Source organism: Adelges cooleyi, unplaced genomic scaffold (genome assembly GCF_023614345.1).
Source record: "Adelges cooleyi isolate 19-005CV unplaced genomic scaffold, UGA_ACOO_1.1 ACOO_flye_CR_arks_rails_tigmint_CR_PRNA_376, whole genome shotgun sequence".
Lineage (NCBI taxonomy): Eukaryota > Metazoa > Arthropoda > Insecta > Hemiptera > Adelgidae > Adelges > Adelges cooleyi.
This window is the reverse complement of record NW_026096053.1, coordinates 9080693-9101117: the sequence shown is the minus strand read 5'-3', so window position 1 is coordinate 9101117 and position 20425 is coordinate 9080693. Positions and strand designations below refer to the sequence as shown.

Sequence of the window (20425 nt, the reverse complement as noted above, 5' to 3'; positions counted from 1 at the left end):
TGAGATATTTTAAAAACAGTTGAATAGATTTATGTACATAATTGGTACTGTCAATACAATAATGTATAAGCTAGAAATTTGTCAATTTGAGAAAAATTACTTTAAACGCTTGATCCACGCATTAGTGCGATAAGTATTGTTTGATATTTTTAAATAATTACCCAGTTATGGCACCTACAATTTCGAAAAAATAATGAAAATCCTAAATTGGTGATAAAAATATTGTAATGATAGTACTGATAATTTTGGTATCCAAAATTATGTATACATTTAAATCTAAACAACATCTGAACATTATACAAAAATGAAAATACTATGTTGACTAATCTATTTAAGTTTTAAAGTTTTGAAACTAATTATCTTAGAATGCAACTTTAGTTTTGAAGACAATTACATTTTTTAAAATTTTTACCTTTTATCGGTCCTGAGAAATAATTATTTTTAATGTGCCCATCAGCCAGTAATGTATATAGCAATATTCCTTGTTTCGATTACCGTTCGAAAAATATTTTCAAGGTGCACCCTATCCCCTCCACACCCCAAAAAACCCTACTAAAACGTCTTAAAATTAAAAATATTTATTAAAAGTTTCCAAAAATTAGCTAAAAACATAATTTTTATTAGTTTCAAATTTTCATAATTAGTACCTTGTTATTAATTGTTACCTTACCAAAAATAAAACGATTGTTGTATAATTAATTTCCAGTGATAATTGTTATAATTATAATTGTGATGTTATAATTGCTAAATATTTAATTGCCAAAATTGGTTTTCTGAGCATACCATGCAGATTATAAATAAATGCCCTAAACTACATTATAAAAACGTTCATATAGACACATGATATTGCTAGTCAGAATAAACGTGATAAAATACTGGGGAAGTATGTGATATCGTGCTAGCTCACTGTTGATATCTTATTCTTAAGTGCATTTAAAGCTTGTACAACAGTTCAACCATTAAAAAAAAACTGTTATCTTGTGTTGTTTGCTTTGATATTATACCAATAGAATGATTATTAACTTGTAAGCGACTACATCAAACTGTGTTATTATTTGTTTTTAAATAACGGTAGTTTCTTGTTAATTATTCAAACTCAGTTTCGCATTAAAGACAAATGTTACTATTGTGTATTAGTTTATAAATAATAGTATTTTTTTACATTTTATTGCAGTTTCTTTAGTAAGGTTTATGTTTCTGCATTTTAAACTACCAAAATATTCAGATCTTATTATTCATTACTATTTTTTTTGTAGTTTTAAATTTTTGTAATTTGTATAAAAATGAAAGGCATAGTAATGTCTCCGAAAGATCTTTTACAGCACGAAGGTTACATACACTTACAATTAGGTATTTTGTTGTCACAATAAGCACTAAACATTACGAAGGCTAATGAAATATTTATGAATTGAAATCAAAGTAATAATTGTTCATTAATTTTCTTGCAGATATGTTGGACTCTTTGCGTCCATCATCGCCGAAGTCTGGACATCAGGAACACACGGGTTCCTCGGCGTCGCCTTCATCAGGCAGGTCGCACACGCGCGGTGTAGAAAGGTTCCTCAAAATTAATGTTCGACACATCACAGATGGACAAGTAAAATATAAACTAAAAACATAAATCAAAAGTCATGTATGTAAAAATAATCCTTGTGTTTGCTGTACAGGGTGTCGTTGGCGGCGTGTTACTGGTCACTCCTAATGCGGTCATGTTTGATCCAAACGTTTCTGACCCATTGGTAATTGAACATGGACCTGAATCTTACGGTGTTATAGCTCCCATGGAGTTTGTAGTGAATGCGGCCATATATTATGATATAGCGCACATGAGAGTCGCAGGACCGTATCAAGCTTCAGGGTATGCAATTTATATTATATTCGTGGGTTTGTGCAACTTTTCAAACATAAGGGGTTTAGTTAAATATTAAAATATATTAAAATTGACTACTCATTTTCTACTGGTTAGAATCGGATAATATGATATCAACGTTTATTGAAATAGATTGTTCAAAATGGACAAATGGTATCAAATGCCTATCACATGTTAATTTAGATTTTTAAAAATAAATTAAAATAATAATAATTTTTTTTTTGTCAGTTTTACTATAGTTTCATTAATTATTTTTTGTATACTTATAATTCTGGTACAATTATAGACATGAAAATGATAATATCACAAAGCCTGCAATTTACCACTTGCCGCCCGCTCCAAAACCAGAAATACCGGAAGATGGCGAGCACAAGTCGTCAGCAATGTTAACTACTATGCAAACAGATTCATTGGACAGCGCAACACTGGATTTGCAAATATCTCCTGGAGGTAGAACCGATTCGCTTTTAGCTAAAGACGAAACTTTTCCTGAACTAAGGTAATATTAGAGGTAATAATATAATATATGAAAATTTCTAATTTATAAACTTGCAACCACAGATCGTCCACGGAAGACGAAGAAGAAGACGGAAGTGTGTGTTCGTGCAATGCTCGGCGAAATGATGGAGCTGCTTTTCCTAAAGCGTTTGATCGTGATTTAGTAACACCAAGTCCTATGAACAGGTCCAGCGATGCTTTGGTATGTTACGCTCTTACTTAATATATTATTTATAGAGATAACAGTTTTAAAAATATATTTGCTGGTTGCAGAAGAAATCGGATAAAGAATCGGTCACTGAAAATAGTGGCAATGAAGACGATAGGCCGTTGTCTTCATTGTCTTCAGAACAGGACGGTATTTGTAGTATACGTAATATGGAACAGCGGAGGCAGTCATCAATTGATCAACACTGGGCTATGCCGAATAAAGTTAGATCTTTGGACGATGAACCTCCAGTACACCATGAGGAACAACGTACGTATTACATTTTATTTAATATTGATGATTTTATTAAAAAAAAAAAAAATGTTAATTTGTATTACAATTCATTACCAATAGCGGCTGCTGATGAGTCTGAGCCATCCACTTACCTAGTAAAGCAGTCTTGTCACGATTCGGGTATTGATATCAGAGATCCCCCAGTATTGTCTGTCCCTCGTAAGACAGTTTATTCCGATGCAGATATACTTTTGTCGGAATCGGACTTTATTCCACCAGTGCCTGTTGTGCCGCTATCGACCGATCACCTCAGCGATGCGGTTAATCTGCGTAAAAAGAAATCTACATCTGTCTCATTTAGCCTAGAAGATTCTAAAGAACAAGACACTTCTGCTCCTGTTGAAGTGCAGCAAAAGGTCGATGAACAAGCTGACAAACAAGCTCAAGACACCAAAAAAAATAAGGTACCTATAATTTCATTTCAGCAGTGTTGGGCAAAATTAAAATAAAATAATAAATATAAAAAAAAATTTTTCTTCTACAAATAATAATCAGTAATTTATTTTTTTTGAATATAAGCATTTGTACCTTGATAAATAATAGATAATCTGTTTAGGTATTTATTTTTTTTTGAAACAAAATATTATTATCTTAGTTGGCTTCAAATTTATTTAAAAAAAGTTTTTCAGCCGAGTCTGCAACCACGAAAGAGCATTTTCATGTCTCGTTGAAGTACCGAATAAATTTAGAGTATATTAACAAGCTAGTATCTAAGGTGGCTAGTAAACATATCAAATTTCTGGCTAATATTTTAGTGTTTTCATAATATCTGGCCCAAAAATATTCATAGGAAATATGACCTGTTAAATTACATTAAATTTATTTTTTAGTTATAGTTTGATCGTTGTGAATACAACATATCTCTCACCCCAATCTATTACCCCTACTCCCACCCCTTATCTCTTACTCCTATCTCGCCCCCTATCACGTACCCCTTATCTCCCACCATATCTCTCACCCCCTATCTCCTACCCTTATCTTTTACCTCAACCTCATCCCATCTCCTTTCCCACCCCCAACCCCATCTCCGTGTGGTAACGCTTTTTTAATAACACTAAGTAAAAAACACTTTTTTCGGTTATGTGCCAGAGCTAAGACATGAAAATGTCAAAAACATTAAATAATTTTGTTTATCTTAAGTAATATTAAATTGTATTGATAATTTATTAATATTAAATGTATTTAAAATAAATTCCTCAATTTAAAAATGAAATCAAAGTTTCAAGGTTAAACTATGTTGGGTTTTATTTCGAACTTATTTTATGTTACTATAAAACCTAGCAGATTATTTCGAAAATATTATAGGAAGTAAGAAAAAAGTTATTTAAAATAATAAGATTTTTCAAAAAAATAATAAATAACAAATAGTTTGAAAAAAAATAATTGAACAATAAGTATTTTTTTTGTAAATAATCAAATATTAAATTATTAAAAAAAAAATTGTTTTTATTTATTGCTTTGTCTAGATAATAAAATCATTCGATTAATGTCCAACTCTGAATTTTAGTAGAAATATAAACATCTATTGGTATTAATTAAATAAATTACAATTGTAATTGGATTTAATTTTTCAACAGATGTTAAAAAGACTTTCATATCCTTTGGCTTGGATGGAAGGATTCACGGGCGATAAAGATTCTGAAAAAGAAGGTTCTTCAGTACCGTCTTCTGCCGAGTCGTCTCATCTATCCCATTCATCAAGCGTATTTTCCAAAGTGTTCTCAAGGTAAATTTTAATTACATTGAATACATTTAATTCAATTTTTACACTTCACTTTTATATTTTATCCAAGTTTTTAAGCATATTTTATATGTATTAAATAACAGTCGTAGTACACAATCATTTTCTACTTAAAATTTAAATATCGCACTTCTGTAAATAAAAAGCGTACTAGGATAAACACACAATTTTTAATATTTTATTGGTTAGCGTTTCTGTATAAGAAGCTTACATAGTTTCACATTTTATTGTAAGTATTATTTTAGGCTTAACAATTACGTTTAAACTATTTTTACCAGTATTCTATTATTTTTATTTGAATTATAAGAACAAAATATTACTAGGTCTTAAACAAAACATAAGCTCCAATAAACATAAAATTAATTTTTCTTTCAAACATCTAAGTTAAAAATAATAAAATAAACTGATAAGAATATTCAAGTAGCAAAAATAACTTGTCTGCTTAAAAAAATAATTGCAATTGATATTTTTGCTTTTTATTTTTATTACTTATCTTATTTTAATATCAACCAAAATAGGTTTATTTATATTTTAGAAATAATTACTCATTGAAAAATATATAATGTCTTAATTATGTTTTATTTCCGTTCTATACTTCTGAATTTTTTTTTTTTATTATTAGTTTTGTAAATAATAGTGTTTTGAATTCAATGACAAGTTACTGAAATACGAATTTAGGAATTACACTACACTAATTGCTAAAAACTATTTACTATTTTTTACAGCAATACAGAAAAAAGTTATCTCTATACTAAAACTAATACTAAATTTGTAAAAAAATTAAATGTTCACTTGAATGCGTAAAAATGATTTATTCCGAAAAATTGGACATTATTTACTTTTATTTTTAGTTTAATTTCTCAAAATATGATCAATAAGCTATGTACAGGAAATATTGAGTTATCTAGTAAAATTTTAAAAACATTTTTTAAGTGCTTATAAAATTGGTTGCATTATTTGTATTTTGGATGTTTAGCATTTTAAGTTATTTAATTTTTTCAATTAAAGAGAATGAGTTAAATTTGGAAAATAGGGAATTAAATTGAAACTCCTAAACTGTTATTATTGTCGAGAAAAGAATTGAGTGTGAACTGCGAAAAGAATTACTCGAATAGTGTTGTTGTATGAGGAATGCGATGATAATGTTTATGTTATTGCCAAGCTCACCGATAAACATGGTGACTGATTTCGGTTCGGGTCTGTTCCTAATGAAAACGCCGAGTGAGGAGAGTGGGCGATTCCAGTTTCCACCGGCTCAGGATTGTTCGCCCGCTCCGTCTTCGGCCACCCCGCCTAAACGGGAAGGTCTCGCTAGCTTCTCGCCATCGTCAATTATAAACAGCGTGGGGTAAGTGGTACACACATTGTACCCTTAAGTGTCTGTCGTTGATATTATATTATGGTGATGTTATGTGTGTCCCTTATCCTGCTACCAAAATCCACCTTAAAAACATTGGAATTATAGCGTGCAAGTTCTATGCATAAATCGTATACATATAATTTTCTTGTTACTGCATATTTAGTTTATTTTTATTTTAAAATATTTTCCGTGTTTATGATTTACGCTGCCATATTACTATTATAATGTATTTTTAGTTAGTATTTTATTTTTTTGTATAATTTTATTTATTAAATTGGTTTTTTTTTTTGTGACTATGCTTACTTTTTTTTAATTATTTCAGTTGTAAAGTTTGAGTAGTTTCTGTATTAAAAACAATGTACATACATACTTTTATAAAACAAAAAAACTGCATGAACATATTTTATTATTCAAGTTGTTCATGATTGGTTTTAATTCCAGGCGTTCATCTGTTACTACGTTTATACGCCAACAACAACACGGCTCTAATAGCCGGTCCGACAGTCAAAATTCTACAAAAACTGTACCTCCCAGATTGGATTACCGAAGTATGGTATCTGTAGACGACATGCCCGAGCTCTTTGTGTCTTTCGATAGTAAGTGAATTTTTAAATTTTGTGTATGAACTATTAGTTAAATTTTGTTTTTTTTTTATAGAACTCATACCAAGACCTGTAACCACATTTGAAGAACCAGCTCCTTTATATTTGAGGCTCAGAATGGGTAAACCAAAAGATAAGAAAATACCAAAGTCAACCCCGATAATGTCGTACGGCAAAAAAAAAATGAAACCGGAGTATTGGTTTAGCGTTCCTAGAAACAGGCAAGTACCCAAAATATTATTACCTAATTATTTTTAAATTATTTGTTATTATTATTATTTACGGACTGACAACCCATCCCAGACATCAGATATCTGATATTGTCGCCAATAAATAAGATACGAAAATTTTAATAAAAAATATTAACGCATTGAGAACAAAATACGTAGATAAACATTGGTATGGAAAACACTTGTACTTTATTTGAACAACAGAAAATATTTCCACTGTAATGTTCATTTTATTTATCACCTTTGCATTAAAAACATGTACGTTTATTTTACGTTGCCTCACAATGTACGAAAAAACCTCTTGTTTCATTTTTGTAGAAAAACTCTTGACTCTTTCTTCATTCAAGTGGTAATTTTTTGAAATCAAATGAAAAATTAAATAAATAACCTTTTAATGTCTATTTAGGGTGGACGACCTGTATCGTTTCCTTATGTTGTGGGTGTCTCATTTGTATGGTGACCTTGATGAAGAAGTCGTGACTGGTCGCGGTTTCGAACTTGTTGAGTCAGACACGGAATTATGGGAAGAAGCTGAAACTCCACCTGGCGATACCAGCGATAAGAAGCTGGACAGGAATGAAAGCGAAGCCGGTGATCTCACACGGGAATCTTGGGAGGTAAAAATCGTTTAAAAACATTAATTCTTGTGTAGTTTACATTTCAAAGTACGTCTATCAATGTGTGGTGATATTTTGGCTATCGATAACCGTTTACAAAATCTGACAGACACAAATAGGTTTTGATTATTATTATTCTAAAATGTTATTTGTGTCCAAAAGGTGTTAAAAGCGCCGTATTCGAAATTGTACTCGTTGCTGAAGACTCAAGCCGATCAGTTCGGATCGTCAGATTCGCAGGCTAACAACGAGGTACATTGATCTTACCAAAAAGACATATTCAAAAATAGTTTGCTATTTAGTCAAACGCAGCTGAACAATCGTAAAAGTCTTAAGCCGGGCGTGTTTGTCAGTTTCTTATTAGTTACAAACAATTGGCTTCTTTACGGTATTGTATTAGCTGCGTTTGTTAGTGAGCCTAAGTTATATTTCACTAGTATGCTCTTAAAGCCTTTTTGGTAGTGATATGTTTGCACACTTAATAATAACTAGCACAGTATTAGCTACCTATCTTATACTTTTAGACAAGTAGGTTCGTTCAAAAATAACTGGCACTGCTGAATTGTTATAGGTTTAAACTTTACATTTTATTTAGTTTAGAATCATTAAACACTATTAGATTGAAAATAATTTTATTTAGATTAGCGCTTAATGCATAAACTGTTTAAATGCTTTGTACTATTATTTTATTGTTTAGATTATTATATTTTTACTAACCAGTTTGGTGAACTAGTTTTCATATAGTATCTGTAACTGCATACTAAAATATTAAGTAATTCTGTATTTTAATTTGTTTTATAAAAAATTGGATTTGAGATATCTAGGGCACAAAAATAATAGTTATGTCTTTTTTAAACACTAAAATAAAAAAATTTCACCGATCTTTTCATTAATACTTAAACGTAGGTATATAGTATACAATTTTTCAGATTTTTTTCTCAAGTCTAGAACACATTTAAGTGTTAGTATACGATTAGTGTGGTGATAGTAATTTTGTTTCAGAACTATGTATATACACTATGCAGTTAATGTTTTTTTTTTTTTTAGTTTTAGTGTTTAATGGTTATAGTTTTTTTTCTAAATTGTTTGTGTTGTATTTGCGATACATTTTATTTAGACAAATGTGACACTCGTGAACTATAAACATGTTTTTTAAATATTCAAGATCCCAACTTTATGTAGCGTTAGTCGAGCTCAAAATCTATTATTTTTGTAGCGAAAAAAAAACCGTGTGTTCTGTTAATTTTTTTTACAAAATATAATACCATTAAAACGAACTGAACGGTTCGAAACAAGTTTGTTTTAAGACTTCTAGGAAGGTATTTAAATTTAATAATCGTTTTTAGTGTTATATTATGTGTAACGAAAACTAAAAAAAGAAAATGTAATAATTTATTGTGTTTCAATATAATTCTATGAGTAAATTTCGTTTTGGAGTCTAAGGTTAGGTTAACAGTTACTTGACAGTTAACTGATCGATCCGCTGTGTTGTAATTAGAACTTAGAAGTAGTGTTTCAATTAGCACACATTACAAAAATAAATCTTATCTGAAATTGAAATTAAAATATTGTAATAAATAAGTAAACAAGCACGAATAGATTGTTTTTTTTCTCTTTGGTGATCAGATTAAAGAGCTGCTATTAAATACAATTTTTTGTTTTATCAATCGGTACTGCACGTGTTCGTAAATTTTTAAACATAGTAATACTATTAATAACTGTAATAACTGTTATTAACGTATGACGACGATATGATGACGCTGATTCGGAAAAAAAATTATAATAATAAAATTACCAGACAGTTTAACCCTTTTAAAGGTTAACGTCTTGACTAGATTAAAAGCTATTATTGTGTGTATTCTCTTGGACAATACATTGTGAATGTGTTCAGTCGAGGAATTACCATGTCGAGTGGTGTACCCTGTTTAGATTCCAGACGTGATTTTCATCTTAACATTTTTTGTTGTTTAATCCTTTTTATTTAAATGAAATGTCTTAATTGAAAGCAGGACACTCGTCATATGTGAAGTGTTCGTCTAACCGCCTTTTGGTCCGTTGGTATATATTATTACATTTCAATCGTTTTTGCTTTAGCTTTTTAAACATTAGTTTGCTGTTTTTTTTTTAAACTGAAATTTCATTAAACCTCGTTATGCCAACCAATGGTCGTTTAATTAGGTCACAGGTAATTCGTTTGTTGTATAATTTTACATCATTAAAATCTTTATATAAAATAATAAATATAATAGACAGTTTTTTTTAACAAACACGGATCAAACAAAAAATTCCAGAGCCACTTTATTTATTTATTTTTGTCAACCACTTAAGCCCATTTAACCGATTACCGAATACCCATCACAAGTCGATTTGGTTAGCGTCCAAAAACGAGACAACCAGAATTGTAATCCAGAAATCTTCAAAAGAAAAAAATATTGATATGTAAAGACATGAGGAGGCAACACATGATATATTACTAGATATGACCAATAGTGTGATGAATGACGTATAATAACAATAACAATATAAGGTTTTCTGAACGTTCCAAGTTAATATATAATTAATGATGTATTCAAGAGTGCAGTGTTTTTCTTTTGTCCATAATCGCACCGTTTAAGTTCGAAATATGAATCCATAAAAAAAAATAATAATAATATAGTGAAACTATATAAGCGGCTTAAACAATTGCGCATTGCGCCATAAAACGATAATTTCTGTACGAACGTGTCCGTTTGATTATTTTTTAATTACATTTCGAGTCGTTAGTAAAAGACGAGTGGATAAATGAGTTAAACTCCATATCGCCCGACCGATTTAATTGTTTTAATGTTCTCTGCGGTTGACGTCATCTGTTGGAGGGGTACAAGTGGTCTTGGTAAATGAAAACTTCCCTTGCCGGTTGCTTTGAAAATTTGTTTTCCTTGCGCCTTTTATAAACAACAACTGTGTACAGTCCTAGATGGAGTTAGGTTAGGTTAGGTCGACTCCCCCTTCCCCCATATAATCTCTCAAGTACGGTCTTTGTATTCTTAGTATCATAGGCGCAACTAGACATACACTTTAGGGGTGCTAAAATTATATATACCTGACTAAACATAATTCTTATCTTTGAACCATTAAGTATAAAATTTAAAAAATATATTTTAAAATCAAAAAATTGAACAGAATATGTACAAATTAAGGATTGAGGTTTGAATTTTTGGGGTTGCTGAAGTCCTTCTAGCACCCCCCTAGTTGAGGCTATGCTTAGTATATGTAATGTAATATCGTTTTTTTATATCAATCCTATTTTACAAAGTGTATTACAATTAATTATAATAATATTTTTTTTACAAAATTTACCTCGATAACAAATATTCAGTCATATCATAAAAAACGTCTTTTACAATGCAAGATGACTTGTATAATTTACATTTTTTCTGCTCATAAGAGTTTTTCTGTTATAACAAGCCTCTGTTGATTTTTTTTTTAACATTTGAACCGTGTCATGACTTTGCCACTGTTTGTGTTTTGTCTGTGCATATTTATTCAAGTTTTTAAGTAAATTCACTCGTTTCGGTTGTGGGTTGAGTTGTGACATAGTGTTTTTCTGTAACACACTAGACATGTTTTTAACTCTTAAAATTAGGTAATTAACATACTAATTTGTCAAAAAAAAAACTTATTTAGCCCTGTGTGATTATTACGTTAGTGTTGGTATAATTCAAAACCGTTTGCCTGCCATCAACAAATTGGTAAATTGGCCGTTTTAGGTGATTTTAACAACGGTGTGAACGTACTTATTATCGAAAAATTGTAGTGTTTCTTAAAACGATAATAATAACGGTAATAATAGTAATTAGTATTATTATTATCGTACGGGGGTTAGGAATGTATTTTTTCAAGGTCACTGGGTAACAAAATATAATTTCTGCATGGTTGTTGGTATTCGGTAGAAAAGTTTTTACGATAACTGCACTTTAAATGTTTGTGTGTAATAACAAAATTAATTGGTCGTTTTTTGTTTTATCGAAGGAAATGATATTATACAAGTTACGGTATTTGCCAAACTCCGGTGGGCGTGTGGAGGGGAGAGCCGCTAGAGAGGAGAATGGCCGTTAAATTGAAAAAAAAAATTGAAAATTGGTTTCGGTGCCTATTTTTTTTTTAAGAATTTTCAAATGTCCAAAAGGCGCGTGCGAGTGACGTTGTGAGAATTTACTTTCTAAAAAAATTGACAGTGTTCCAATCGGTTGAACGCCGTCGCTCGAGCGGTGGTTTTCCTTATTCGGTTCAGACAACCGCGACGGTTCCGATGGGCTAAACGTTTTTACATTGTCTCTGTCAAGTGTCTAAGTCGGTCGTTTTTCGGTCCTTATATCTGTGCTGCTTTTTAGTATTTTTTTTTTATTTGGAAAAATTCTCATCGGACGACAATATAAATCAATATATTTTCAATATTATTTTTATTAACATAGCTGATGAGTGCTGCTCGTGTGTATGTAATGTAGTGTCGGACCGTTCAGTGTTTGACCGCGCTCTCTTAAGATATAATAATAATAATAGTATTATTATTATTATGAACAGTCTCGGCAAGTCGACCAAAACGAAATTGGCGTCCACCAAAGCGTTTGTCCGAAGAGCTCAGCAGCTTTTGAAAAAACGAAAAGTATAATTTTTAGATTTTATTGCACATTTCAGTAAAGTTTACATATAGAAAATTATTTTTAGAGTAAGCTTTTTGTTAAGTAAAAACCACTTAACCGCTTTATGATGTATATAATATTTATTTAACTCCTCTTTTTTTTCATAATAGCTTCAAACAGCTTGTGTCAAGCTACTCGATTTTTAATGATAATTTTAAGTTATTAACCTTAATATTAATCGTATTAGAACCTCAAAAAGATTTCTCTCTGTATCGATTTTCGTTATGAATATTTTATCTTAAGCATGATCAACGTAAGCGCAAATTAAGGATAGGAAGTTTAAGGGGTTTATTGATGAGGAAGGTATGGGTAATGCGTTTACATTACTCCGTCTTATATCCGCTCAACTCTGATTTTTCAATAAATTTTCGCCAATGATAATTATTGTATGATTGTTATCACGCTTGGGATTCAAAAAACATATTTAGCTATACAAAATAAATTGGACATTTTATCAAACTTTATGTTATCATATTTTGAACTGCAAATTATTTGTACTACAAAACGGTAGCTTTAAAATACATTCTAAAACAAACATTTAGAAATTTCGTGTGTACTATTGTAAATGTGTTGATTATATTTTACCTCTGGATACATGCTATCTTCCTGGATTTGTTTGTATATTTTTGTGTTCTAGTCTGGCCGGGACAGTTAAGTCGTTTGTGTGTTCAATGATATTTACTCGAAGAACACGACCTAGGGGCTTAGAGTCTTAACTTTGTTGTGTATATAGTTTTATTGCTCTTTTGGATACCCACTCGTTTCGCAACACAGTTGATGATTTACGATGCGACGCTAACGTTAACCCATGTGATCCTATGTTGTCTTCCGTATAAAAGCTTTTTATAGTTTTTTTTTTTTTAATTTTATTTTTGATTTCTCGAAATTTGGCATAAACACCACACGCCGGAACGTCATCCAATCACGTCGTCGGCTTACTACTATATCTAACCACTGTTTATTTGCATAAAACCAGAATTATATGTTTGTCGTCGGCCAAATCGCCAGATGGCCACAATATTATTATTTTTATGTTATTTATAGAGAAATGTAAATCTTGTTTTTAATCGTCAAAAATTTGCCCGGTTAATGACCGACAGGGAGAAGGACACACATCATACAAAAAGTGTCATATCAACAATTAAGCTGTTACGATTTACTTCATAATTTGCATAAACATTTTTTGTAACGAAGCCAAAAATGGTGAACCATGGTTTAAATGTTTACTCGACAATTCTAAAATCAATACGAACAGTATGAGTGGTACTCTGATTTGATTTCTAAAAAAATTATATACTTTTACACACAAAAAAAATATTTTAAGTTGAATCTAATCAGGATGGTCATCAATAGTTTTTATTTTGTCACGGTCGGGATTTATTTTTTCTACAATATTCAGACAATAATAGATGCCTGTTTGTTTATATTTTAAGGCATGAAAATGGACGGTAGGATTTATAATTTCCATCCCTAAAAGTGTTTGTCGGCCTACAAATGTGTTGTTCATTGTAAAAGTGAATTATCTCCTTATGATTGAATTTTGAAATAACGAGCGTTTTTTTAATTAATCTGTAGGAAAAACAATACAAGTATTCATTCAGGGTTTTCTAATTTTTATTTATTTTTGTATTTATCGCAGTTGCTTCTATTTTAATATAATTTGACCTTATTAAAAAAAAATATGTATAATTTAAAAATTTGGATTTACACCACTTTTAAACGACCCAATTGTTTGTCATCGGCTTGTAACATTTTATGGATGGTTTTGAAAACGAGCGCTTCATGAAGAGCATTTACAGAGTATTATTATGTGTCGCGGTACATGTTTGAACACCGATGGAGCCATTTAAAGGCACTTCTCGTTGACAAAAAAAAAATGACATTGGTTATTCTTTTTTCGGCTTTTTTCCTGTACACGGACTAGTATTTTTCAGGTACTACAATAATGTGTACAATATATTATTATTATTATATTGTAAACAATGCGGTAATAATCGAATGGCTGTGTTTTGTTTGTACCTTTAACGCGCCCACGTGTGTCCCCAACCCATTTGACCTCCAGAAGATTCGTGTGCGTGTAATTGAATTAATATATTCCAATATTAATAGGCGTGTGGTATGTGTAGACGACCGGTTGTTTGTTGTTGTTATTATTATTGTGTCGTCTTCTCGAATTGTATTCTATTTAACGTGTGATATAATTATTTTGCAAGGGGAGGACCGGCCGACGCGTTTGTCTGTAAGTAAAATTATGATGACATTGTGTGACTGTACGATTTTAAAATGATTAACTACCACCCGTCAAGTTCGAAGCTCTAAAAAACGGTTGACCTATTCAAAAATCCAAACATCAACTCGTCCACGCGTTAAATTGCCTATTAAATATTTAAATGTATTAGATTGCCTTATAATTTAAAAAACTGTGTTAGGCCGGTTCGCTACACTACAAAACGAATTTCTGTGTCGCACTGTAAAAAAAAACATGCCCTTTCTATTTTTTGTTTGGAAAGCGTATAACGTGCACATGAAGTGTCAACATGATAATAATATGCGAGCTGAACACCGTTTCCTTAGTTTGAATCTATGGCTGATAATTATACAAATAATATGGACGACATGAATTGAACTTCAGGAAATTTCTTTTGTGTAGAACACCTACAGTGTTGGCCTACGTGCAATTTTTCTCCTTCATTGGCTTTCGAAATTTTACAAAGACATTGTTCGCCACTTGAATATCCGTTTTTTATAACCATGTTCTGCTCGGCATAAAATAACCGACCTCTTACTGTTATTTAAAAAAATATTTATAGATAAAATGTCAGCCTTTATCGCTAGAAAAAAAATGTATTAAAATAAAATTATACTTTTGGCTTGCGATTGGCGACGGTGTTTGAATTTGGAGCTTTGGAAACGTCACGTTTTGTTAAAAAAAAAAATTGCAAATTTAATTACGAATTTCCCTTTTTGGCGATGTGCCGAACATAGTGTTTATTTTCGGACACGTTCTTTGTGTTGGACATCTCGCAAAGTCTTAAGTGATCTTTCGAGTAGTTGTATTATTGTTAAACTGAATTATCTGTGTAAATAAAGAAAAAAATTACTTCTTTTTAATCGTCATATCGACGGTTCGACGCTTAAGTTCTCAAACGGAGTTTTTTTTATTGTTTTATTTTAACCTAGCCTTGAAATGAGTTTTTACTTTTTTGTTGTTGTTATGCTTTGGGGGTTTTTAGTCGGTTCTCGCTTAAAGATCTTGGCTTATCGCCAATGGTGTGCGCGTTTGTCTTGAGATGTGTATCGTATGTTTAAACATATTTTTTTCTTCAGTTTTTTCACCTTACCAAAATATTTAAGCGGCGATTTACTGTCGTGTTGTTGTTGTTGCATCTCTATCGCCGTGAGCACTTAAAAAATAGTATTGATGAATGTGTGGCGTAATAAACAACAGGATAAATCAATTTGTCTACACCTCTTGTTCCCACTCCACCCTTCGACACCGTTTTTTGTTTTTAAGCTCATTAATTTCCACCGTGTGACGCGTCCGTTATCGCCATTTAACGTAATTAACATTGTAGTCGGGCAAATAATATTTGTATCAATCTGATGTTTTTTTAGAGAGAAAAAAAAAACCACCGATTGCGATCGTCATAACTGCATGTCGGATGATTGTTTGTTGTGGCAAGTGTTTTTTTTTCCATTCAGTAGACGAGGAGGCGGGCTTGTTGATCACAGATGCTTGTTACCTGTCTAAAATGGCCTGTTTTTTTTAAAAAAATTTTACCCCAATGGGACGACGTTTATTATTTTTTGACTTGTGGTGGGAAATTGAAAGGGACTAAGTCAAATTTGATAGCGGAGGCTCGTTAAAAGGTCACGGATGGTTTGTCCTTAGTAAACGAGACAGATAGGTCGGATTTAAAAAACCAAAACTGTGTCATTTTCCATCGATAGGAATTATAATAAAAGATAAAAACCACTAGGGGTTCAACAAACTAGTAGGCCAAGGCTAGTTAACTCAATGTCTTTTTTGGGGTTTCTATTAAACGAACCCCTCCAACTCGAGCCGTGCCTATATAAAGAGGATGTTTTTTGAAAATATACCTAAGTTTTTCTAATGAATTGTCGCGTTGTTTTACTTATAGATTTTAACGTAATTTTAATTGTAATTTTTGTCATACATTCAGTAAATTTATCATAGTCGATCGAGTTGTTTGGTATTATTTGATTGTAGTAACATATTATTATGTTTGTCGTTTGAGACAATTCTTGAATAGTTTATTTGCCTTATATATTTTGCGACTTGTCTTTGTTGCTGAGCTAACGTGTACCAATCGAGCCTCGAAGGGTTAAGTTTTCTCAAGATCCGTACGACGATTTACATTGTTCTGTTTGACCTCGGTCTAATCGCTAAACGTATTAAATTGCTGTAATAATAATGTGGCACAACATTTGAGTAAGATATGAAATACACAAAAAAAAGCCACGCCATCTTTTTTTCGGGCTGACTGAAAAAAACACAAATATACATTTTTCATTGGAATAGCTATTATGATAGATGGTACATATTATTGCACATTGTGTATGTGATATGTTGATTCTGTCCACTGAACAACTTTATTATTATTATACTACACCGTTGGCGTTTTAAGCGCAACTATTATTATTATTAGCCGTTAAAAATTGTGAAAATTTCGATTGCGTTACAATCCGAGATTAATAATAATTGTTGTGTTTGCGTTGTAAGTAATATAAAATAACGGTGTCATAATAATAATAATAACAATAATAATAATAATAATAGACAGCTGTAATTAACAGTCAAAACCGCTGTACGGTACATATATATAATAATAATAACACAAAAGTATATTGAAAATGGCTGTTGTAATAGTGTAATGTTGTTAGTCGAACAGTAGGTATAGGTGCAACACACATCAGTGGTTGTAGCATATGCACTGGAATAATACCTTAAAATATTAAGCAGTGTCGTTTGTCTTCCACAGAACATTATTATAATAATATATTTATTTGTATACCTACAGCATGTCTAAAATATTGTATCTGAACGGAGGCGGTGCACTGGTAATGAGAATAATATAATATTAGTTAGGCCATCTATGAAATAAATTTTTTTTTTTTGCACATTTTGTATTTTCTGTACATCTTAATTGTGTGGCTGTCTCGTATTTTGTGTACGTCGATGTGACTATTGTAAAATAGCGATTTTGACTAATTTGTTTTGTTTTCACCTGACCCCGTTTCAGGTGCTGTCTATGAGCGATGAACTGCGGCGAGCGTTTTACGCCAACAGCGTCAACTCGTTGGATTTCGACTCTTACATACCGGAATTGCACGGCACCACCGAGATACTGACCGAAGAGCACCGCAAACAGTTGAGCAGGCATTTGCCGGCCAGAGCAGAAGGTAAGACCAACAACAGCGGCATAGCTTCTCGAGTCTAGCATCTCATTATTTAATTTTTTGTTTTAACAACACCCAATTGTTGTCGTTATCGGTGTAGGCCATGCGCGTTTGTAGTCACCGTAATGGACTTCATCCTGTCGTTAGTAGCGTCGACGGTGGCGCATGTGAACGGTTCTTTATGACGCATAAACCTAATAAATTGCTGCCCAGAGCGATGAACTTTTATAGGAGGAACTTCCACAATTAATTTGTGTATGTCTAATTTAATTATTTAATTAAATTTTTTTTTTTTGTCGCAGGATACATGTGGTCGTTGGTGTTCAGTACCCTTCAGCACGGATTCTCCTTGAACTCCATGTACCGGAAAATGAGCAAAATCGAAAGCCCCATTCTCCTAGTCATACAAGACACCCAAAACAACGTAAGACCTTGCTTGGACAAAAAAAATGTCGTTTTAATAAAAATTGTTAATGTTTTCGACATTTACTTTCATAGGTATTTGGCGCTCTCACGTCGTGCGCGTTGAAGATGAGCGATCATTTCTACGGTACTGGCGAATCGTTGCTGTATACGTTCTGCCCCGACTTCCAGGTTTACAACTGGACCGGCGACAACATGTACTTCATCAAGGGCAACAACGAGAGTCTTTCCATCGGAGCCGGAGAGTAAGTGTAGTTGTTGTGATTTTATAAGTGTTTCGTCATAAAACACTTATCTGACATTTTGTACATAGCAAAACGCGATGGCTTGTAAAAAACTTTTTTTTTTACTGTTTAAACTGACGATTAACTTGCTTAACAAAAACTTTTCTGTGCTTATCACATTATCTAGTAAACGTAAAAAACTTGCTTACAACAATTTTTCTTGCTAAGCCTTCCGTGTTAACAAACTAAATGTTTTATTTTTATTAAAATATACTAATCGTGCAATTATTTTCTGTTTAGCGGTAAATTCGGTTTGTGGCTCGACGGTGATCTGAATCAAGGAAGGACCGAAGCGTGTAACACATACGGTAACGATCCTTTGGTGCCAGAACAGGACTTTGTTGTCAAAATTCTCGAATGTTGGGCGTTCCTATAAACCAAATTTTAAACCACTTTACGGACACAATTCACATATTATTATTATTATTTTTTTTTTAGGTGCTAAATTATTATTTTAAAATCTTGTTAAGTATTAAAACATAAAAACAAAAAATCCAAAAAAAAAATCAACAATTTAAAAAGAAATAATATTATAATAACTTATTTATATAACCGCACCAACTATTTACCCCTGGCGGCCCTCACACTTGTCTGTCGTACCTGTTTGTACATAAGTAAAAAAAAAAAAACAAAAATTATAGAAAGTATATAGGAAAACTAAACTCGCGAAACAATTTTAGCTCAAAGTTATGATAAATTTGTAGTTACATAGTTGTTTCTTTATTTTTTTTTTATTAATTAAAATTTTATTTATACGCATTGAAAGCTATTTATTGTGGTGTAATTTTAGTAAATCGTCTAGTCTCAGTGAGAGCTTTATAAGTGTCGTCGGTGTTGCCAATTCCAAATGTTAAAAAAAAAACAATCATGTGGCAGCACTGAATGTTTTTTTTTTTTACATTTTTTAATTTTATGAAAATTAAATAATTATTTTTTTTATTATATTATAATTTTTTAACCTTTCGCCCTTTTGTACGTACGTCCAGGGACCACACACTAGTCATTGCATGCGTGCACGCTCCCATGTGCCTAAAAAAAAAAAAAATATTCCCTCTTTTACGGCCGGTAGACAATCACAAAATATATTTGAATTTATCCTCGAATTGTTGGTACCTCTCTCTCCCACCCTTCAACCCCAACCCCCAACTGAATCTCTTTATCATCATTATAATAATTTTTTTTTTCAAATATATCATTGTGTTGTGGCAACACTGATTCGGTAGCTGGGCGCTGTAGTTTTTAGATTAAAAACATAATATTGATATATTATATTATATATATATATATATTTAACTACTATAATAATGTTTTAAAAATTTAAATAAAATAAAATAAAAGAACATATTATATATATATTTAAACTAATGATAAAATAAAATTAACATAAATGTGATAAGTCTTGCATTGGCCTAATGTAGTATTATCGAATAATATTGCTAGAGCGTAAAGAAAACTATTTTTTAGTTTAGGAAGTTAAAATTTAATAGATGAATAATACAATTAACTATATGATTAAAATAAAAGAAATAAAAATATATGTACCTCTAGTGAAGTCAATTCCGTAGCAGTTAAGTGGATTGTTGAATATTTTTTTTTTTATTTGTGTGTGTATTCGTAACAAAATATATATTGTACGCGAAAGACGAATATTGTTGAAAAGTTATTATTAGAAAAAACTCATCGTAATTTATATTTGATAAAAATAAAGATTAACTCGTCAAAAATGAAATAATCTTATAACGTGTTACGTTCACTTTGTAGATAAAATATGTTTTTAATTATTATTATTTTTATTTTTATCAATAGTGATGTATATTATTTATTATTATTATTATTATTTCTGTTTTTTTTAAACAAATGTGGGCGTTCAGACGATTGTACGATTGCGTGTACCCGTTGGAAATATCAATTAAATGGTAGGCAGCGCTTTGTGTTTTTCTTTTGTTTTTAATTATTATTATTATTAATTTTTTTTTAAATATTTTAGACGGTATTATTTATAAAAAAAAAAATTATATTTATAATTGTTACTGTTACGCGAGTGATTTATTTTGATTTTGACGTGAATAAAAGTTAATGTAACGTTAAACGTTTGTGTTGTTTCTAATTTCAAACATTTCTTAATATTCCTGTATACTGTTTTTTATGCAACAACAATATTTCAATTCGTAATATTATTGATCACTACTCTGTTT

The 20425-nt window shown here is 31.1% G+C and overlaps 1 protein-coding gene across 16 annotated transcripts in view; it reads left to right on the top strand.

Annotated features, from left to right (window-relative positions):
- LOC126841027 (TLD domain-containing protein 2) overlaps nt 1-18895 on the top strand; it is a 115639-nt gene extending 96744 nt beyond the window's left edge. For 8 of the 16 annotated variants that reach the window (XM_050577222.1, XM_050577216.1, XM_050577223.1 and 5 more), the window contains 16 exons: nt 1449-1597; nt 1668-1858; nt 2157-2369; nt 2432-2570; nt 2642-2846; nt 2931-3274; nt 4448-4596; nt 5774-5959; nt 6413-6567; nt 6629-6794; nt 7210-7420; nt 7583-7672; nt 17367-17526; nt 17826-17947; nt 18022-18191; nt 18471-18895. In XM_050577222.1, the coding sequence (XP_050433179.1) occupies nt 1449-1597; nt 1668-1858; nt 2157-2369; nt 2432-2570; nt 2642-2846; nt 2931-3274; nt 4448-4596; nt 5774-5959; nt 6413-6567; nt 6629-6794; nt 7210-7420; nt 7583-7672; nt 17367-17526; nt 17826-17947; nt 18022-18191; nt 18471-18606 (2786 nt within the window). In that variant the 3' untranslated portion in view covers nt 18607-18895. Of the gene's footprint in view, nt 1-1448; nt 1598-1667; nt 1859-2156; nt 2370-2431; nt 2571-2641; nt 2847-2930; nt 3275-4447; nt 4597-5773; nt 5960-6412; nt 6568-6628; nt 6795-7015; nt 7153-7209; nt 7421-7582; nt 7673-9496; nt 9606-11007; nt 11046-11657; nt 12066-17144; nt 17185-17366; nt 17527-17825; nt 17948-18021; nt 18192-18470 lie in introns of those variants that run through there. The other 8 variants (XM_050577217.1, XM_050577219.1, XM_050577218.1 and 5 more) reach the window with 8 other exon arrangements.
- Nucleotides 18896-20425: the final 1530 nt, after the last annotated feature.